The sequence below is a fragment of the Pristis pectinata genome, chromosome 2, assembly GCF_009764475.1.
Source record: "Pristis pectinata isolate sPriPec2 chromosome 2, sPriPec2.1.pri, whole genome shotgun sequence".
NCBI classification, from domain to species: domain Eukaryota; kingdom Metazoa; phylum Chordata; class Chondrichthyes; order Rhinopristiformes; family Pristidae; genus Pristis; species Pristis pectinata.
This window is the reverse complement of record NC_067406.1, coordinates 17,982,542-17,988,673: the sequence shown is the minus strand read 5'-3', so window position 1 is coordinate 17,988,673 and position 6,132 is coordinate 17,982,542. Positions and strand designations below refer to the sequence as shown.

General features: G+C 40.7%; 1 protein-coding gene across 1 annotated transcript; it reads left to right on the top strand.

Moving 5' to 3' along the window:
- The first annotated feature begins 765 nt into the window (after window positions 1–765).
- Window positions 766–5,684, top strand: LOC127584644 (neurophysin 1-like). The gene is made up of 3 exons (XM_052041482.1): window positions 766–885; window positions 3,281–3,485; window positions 5,629–5,684. Exons 1-3 carry the CDS (start codon window positions 766–768, stop codon window positions 5,682–5,684), a joined length of 381 nt encoding a protein of 126 aa, XP_051897442.1.
- Window positions 5,685–6,132: the final 448 nt, after the last annotated feature.

Genomic DNA, 6,132 nt, shown 5'->3' with positions numbered 1-6,132 from the left:
CTGAATGGCCTGGTCCTGCTCCTATTTCTTATATTCACAAGCTGACTTTTGAGTCAAAGTCCAGAGTTGTCCCCAACTTGAGCTCCTTCCTTTTATGGAGTGACAAGAGGTGGGTACAGTGCTCAAGATGGGTTGCTCTTGACCCCCTTGGAAGTGGACTTCTCTGGTCTGGTGGCTGTTGTGCGTTGGTTGTTCAGACTGAACGGCAAAGTTGCACAAATCCAGTAGCTTCCCCCAAAGGGAATGTAGTACCATTCATCAACTCTGCTGTGGTCTTCATTTGGTTGTCATCAACAATACTTCACTGAGTCTTCTCAAATTCATTAATGTTCTTCTGATAGGATGTTCAGTTCCACTTGCTACTTAATCATTTCAAGATACTTCTGGCCCCAAGATATTTTCCTAAATCTCGGTAATTTGGACTGTTAATCTTTACCTTCCCCTTGATTGCAATGATCTTTACGCATTAAAGTACAAAAGTAGTGTTTAATTGGTAAATGATATTCAGATTGGAATGGCCTGCATTTATGTGTTGAATAAATTAAGCATTTATAAAATTAAAACATTGAGGTTATGGACTGACCCCAGGTGAATCGTGAGTGGCACGGTTTGAGAATTCATTACAATGGTTTAGAAAATATAATGAGCTTTCAATAAATTAGCAAAACGATAACATCCCAGTGCACCGAACATTTTCAAGGGTATAAAAAGGGAGAGGACTGGAAGTTGCTCAGAGCAGTTTGGCAGGTACACCAGGAGAACATCATGCAGTCCGCTTGCCTCACAGTTGGACTTCTCTGCCTCATCTCCTTCTCTTCAGCTTGTTACATTAACAACTGCCCCATAGGAGGCAAAAGGTCCATCATGAACATGGAGATCAGACAGGTAAGGAGCAGTTTTCTTCACACATCTCTAATAGTAATGGCTTGTTAGAGAATAACACTGTTTCTCAAATTTTTTTTTACAGTTAGAACCAGTGCAAATATTGCTACTGCTCTAGATTTGAAGATAGTATAGGGTTTTTTCCATGTGCCACTGACAGGCATTAGGATGGTTCTTAACCAAGGCTGGTTTCCAACCAGATGGGCTGTGGTGTAAGAATCAGTGATCTGACCCTCTTGTGTAAAGACATATTGAATTCAAACCTTTGTTTCTTAACCTGAGGCTTCGGTGTGTATACCAACTTGTCCTGAACACTCATGTTCCAGCGAATATTGTCCTCAGAGATCCAGATCTGTTACTCTTAGTGGAGCTAATTTGTAGGACATGGCACTTGGAGTTTATACAACCAATCAGATAGGTTTTAAAACCATTTAATGTCAGGTTTTCATTTGGCCTAGGTAAGATTGTGTTTTATTAAGATACATTTATTGGAAGAAAATAAATAGAACTGCAGACATTGGAATCTGAAACAAAAACAGAAACGCTGGAAGAACTCAGCCAGTCCAGCAGTGGAGAGTGGATGGTTTACAGTTTTCAATGCAGAGCTGAGGAGGAGAAGACAAAAGCCTGTATGGAGATAGGTTAAGACAGATCAGCTGATAAGGAACATGAATGCTGACAGCAAGGCATTTTAAAGAAACAGGGTGAGAAAGAATCATAAGTATAATAATGGGAAATGATGAGAGAGCAGTCTGCTGAAGTTGGAGAACTCAATGTTCATTCCAGAGGGTTGCAGAGTGTCTACACGGAAGATAAGATGTTGTTTGACTAGTTTATGTTGGGTCTCATTGTGGCAGTGGAGGAGACAGACAGCAAGGTCGGAATGGGAGTGGGATTGAGAATTAAGGTAATTGAGAATTCTTTCTCTGTCCCACACTAATACAAATCACCTGGAAATCAAACCAGCCACACCTGGCACTGACCAACACAGAGGTGTGTTACTGGCACTAAGAGTGCAGTCGGGTAGCCACTGGGAACTGGGAGTTTAACCACAAATGCAATCATTGAGGAAAAAGTTTTGCAATTCAATAAAATGGAAAATTCTAAGGTTATCTGATTGAATTTACAAATTAGAACAAAGCTAATTTGGGAAAGGCAAAATATTCAGGGCCCAGTTATGTCTAATCGAAGTATCTGGAATTGGTTCAACTGGAATTCCATTGCACAGATAGTTCAAAGGTAGTTCGTGTGTGACTGCAAATGGACAGGTCTAAGGGGTCGATAACTGAGATTGATAATTAAAAAGAACAGACTTCATCGGCCACATGGACAAACTGATTCTAAAGATTCTAAATGGCATTAGTCATAGTGTGATGGTTCAACAGGAGAATGGCCTTTAACAATATTTTGAAGGATATTTTGGTTTTAGAATATTCTGAAATGAATAAAGTTTGATTTATATTGTCCATTTATAAATGGAACATATTTTAACAAGAAGCAGTGATAGGTTATAGTTAGTTGTCCTTTAAATCTAAACTGAAGAATAATTTGTTGAGGTTTCAATAGAATCACAATATAAAGAACAGGATAAGTGTAAATAAGTGCTTGACGTTGGACTCAGCAGGAGAAAGGCTCTGTTTTCATGCTCTATGACTCAACAATTCTATAAATCACTTCTTGAAAATTTAATCAGGTGCACCAACATTACAAAAAAGGTGACACAAGAGAGACTGCAGATGCTGGGAATCTGGAGCAAAAAACAAACTGCTGGAGGAGCTCAGCAGGTTGAGCAGCATCTGTGGAGGCAAAGGAGTCTCAACCCAAACTGTCGACCATCTCTTTGCTTCTTTGGATGTTACTGGATCTGCTGAGTTCCTCCAGCAGTTTGTTTTTTTTGCATAACAAAAAGTACTTTGCCTTTAGAACTTGATACTGTAAGACTGTGCTCTACAATACTGGGCTCTCTTCTCCCCCTTCCCATCGGGCAGAAGGTACAAAACCTTGAAAGCATGTACCACCAGGCTCAAGGGCAGCTTCTATCCTGCTCCTATAAGACTATTGAACAGACCTCCTGTACAATAAGATGGACCCTTGATCTCACAATCTACCTCGTTATGGCCTTGCACCTTATTGTCTGCCTGCACTGCACTTTCCCGTGTAACTATAGCACTATATTCTGCATTCTGTTATTGCTTTTCCCTTGTACTTCCTCGATGTACTGATGTGATGAAATGATCTGTATGGATGGCATGCAAAACAAAATGTTTTGCTGTACCTCAGTACATGTGACAATAATAAACCAATATACCAATTTTACCAGTTTACCAAAAATTATTTATTATTTAGCTGTCTTTGAGAGTGGTCTTGCTGATGTAATCAATCCCCTGTTCTTTCCCAGTGTATGCCTTGCGGTCCTGGCAATAGGGGCCAGTGCTTTGGAACCAGTATTTGCTGCGGGGAGGAGATCGGCTGCTACTTTGGAACTTCCGAGACACTGAGGTGCCAGAAGGAAGTCTACCTGCCCTCACCCTGTGAACCTGCAGGCAGGCTCTGCGGCAGGAACGGTGGAAAATGCGCCACATCGGGAACCTGCTGCACTTCTGGTGAGAGGCTGCCCCTTTAATCCACATGTTTCAAAGAAATTGACACTTTCAAGAAAATCTAAGCTGTCAAGTTCAAAGGAATGTATAGTCAATGTTGCTGTGGACCCCACTAGTCAAGCATGCTACAGACATCGTTAGAAACCCATGATATTGATTGCACTCTCCCCATTACAGCAGTTTGCTGTTTATCGCAGTGCTCATGCTCATATCACCCGAATTGGAGATCTGAAATAAAATCAGAAAATGCTAGAAACACTCAGAAGGTCAAGCAGCATCCATAGAAAGAGAAACAGAGTGAACGTTTCAAGTCAATGACACTTAGTCTTTGGATCTGAAACATTGATACTGTTTTCTTTCCACAGATGCTGCCTGACCTACTGAGTGTTTCCAGCATTTTTATGTTACCCTAGCTGGAATTTAGGAAGTTTGTCCTGAAATTTGCTGTTTCCTAGTTTGTGTTGTCTTACCATCTGGCATTTCATTTGAGGTACCTCTCTGGATTTAAGCTGCACAGCCTTGTGTTCTGTAGCAGAGGAGCCAAGAGTTTGCCCCTTAGAGTTCATCCCAAGGAAATGTGGGGTGGATTCGTTCTGGGAGTAAAGTGGGGAGGAAACACACATTCATTATCAGACTCAGCAGAGGACTCAAGTGTGCGATCCTCACCACACGGAACCCCAGTGCATTTCATGGAAGCAATGGTGAAAATCTGTTTCTGTGTGTGAGCTTGGATATAAATGATTGACTGGTTTAATTTCTGGTGAAAGCAGAGAGTAGATCAGTCGCTGCAGGATTCTCATATCTAGGAGAGGCTAGGTTTATTTTCCCTGGAGCAGAGGAGGTTAAGAGGGGACATGACTGACGTATATAAAATTATGAGGGTATAGACAGGGTAGACTGCAGGAAACTGCTTCCCATATCAGAGGTAGGTAAAACTAGAGGACGTAGATTTGGGGTAAGGTTAAGAGATTTAGAGGGGATCTGAGAAGATACCTTTCTCACCCAAAGAGTGCTGAGTACTGGGAATGCACTGCCAGAGAGAGTAGTGGAAGCAGAGTCACTGCAAGCATGTAAGAAGTGTCCAGATGAACGCTTGAATCGCCCAGACCTAGAAGGTTACAGGCCAAGTGCTGGAAGATGGGATTAATACGGAAGGGTGCCCACTGGTCGGCGTGCATGAGTTGGGCCAAATGGTCTGTTTCAATGCTGTATGACTATGACTATTCACTTATTGGATATATGGATCACCTGTTGGCCATGCCACTGACCCATCAACAGAGAAATGACAGACTTAAGGACAGCTTCTACGCCACTGTGATAAGATTATTGAACGGTTCCCTTATACAATGAGATGGACTCTGACCTCACGGTCTACCTTGTTGTGACCTTGCACTTTATTGCACTGCACTTTCTCTGTAGCTGTGACACTTTACTCTATACTGTTATTGTTTTTACCTGTACTACATCAATGCACTCTGTACTAACTCAATGTAACTGCACTGTGTAATGAATTGACCTGTACGATCGGTATGCAGGACAAGTTTTTCACTGTACCTCGATACAAGTGACAATAATAAACCAATACCAATCGAAAGAGGTACACAGATAAGATTCCTGATCCACACCTCTGGTGAATATCTGCGTTCAGACTACTTAATTAGAATCTATCTGACTGGAACTCATTTAAATCATAAAAATGCTGTCTCCTGAGGCATAGAAATGGAGTGAATATCCATTTTCAATTAGTGAATTATTTAATTAGTGAAACAGAACAGAGAATTCTGGAAATACCCAGCCACTTGGGCACCAACCACAGAGAAAGAAAAACAGTTAACATTTCAGCTCAATTATTTTTTTCTCTCACAACCGGGAAAGTCAGAAGTAAAAGAAGTTTGAACATTGCTCTGAGCCAGTATTGATTCAATGAGCCAAATGGCCTCATTCTGTGCCGTGAGGAATTATGAGAATGGCACCTTTATCACCTCAGATCCTAAAATATCTCGCAGCCAATGAAGTCCTTTAGAAGTGTACTCATTATTGTAGCTCCTCTATTGAAGATCGTTCTGTTATCGGAGATGGTTGATGTAACAGGGTGCTGGTGTATGTCGATAACACTAACAGCATTTGTGCTGTTCATTCATTACAGACAGCTGCACAGTGGATCCTACATGTGACACCAGGAGTATCTTCTCCTCAGATTAAAGTGTGCCTCTGGGGAAGTCTGATCAGCAGCACAAGACCAGAAACCTTAAGTCACTACCTGAAGATCAAGCTGATAATTGTTGAATACAATCAGCTTTTAATGCTGAATAGAAAGAAGTTATAACCTGTAAAGATTTTCAGACATGTATAGGTGTGTGTTAAATAAATGTGAAATAATGCAACACTTGGAATAGCAATTAACAATAAATAAAACACACAAATGACTTGCTCTTTTTTGAGTTTTTATTCGAAGACTGGAAATGGTTGTCACTGACATTGCCAGAACTTATTGTCCACACCTAATGTCTGTGCTTTTGTGCTTGTTCATATTTAACACAACTTTATTTGAAGCAATGAGTTTAAAACATGTTACAGTACATTATTAATATAGTAAATAGGGTTATAAAACTTATTTTTAAAAGTGACTTTTTCATCATTGACTAAAATC

Coding starts and splice junctions, on each gene's coding strand:
- LOC127584644 (XM_052041482.1), top strand. CDS start 766: ATGCAGTCCGCTTGCCTCACAGTTGGACTTCTCTGCCTCATCTCCTTC. Junction 886..3,280: donor TGAACATGGAGATCAGACAG/GTAAGGAGCAGT, acceptor GTTCTTTCCCAG/TGTATGCCTTGCGGTCCTGG. Junction 3,486..5,628: donor GGGAACCTGCTGCACTTCTG/GTGAGAGGCTGC, acceptor CATTCATTACAG/ACAGCTGCACAGTGGATCCT.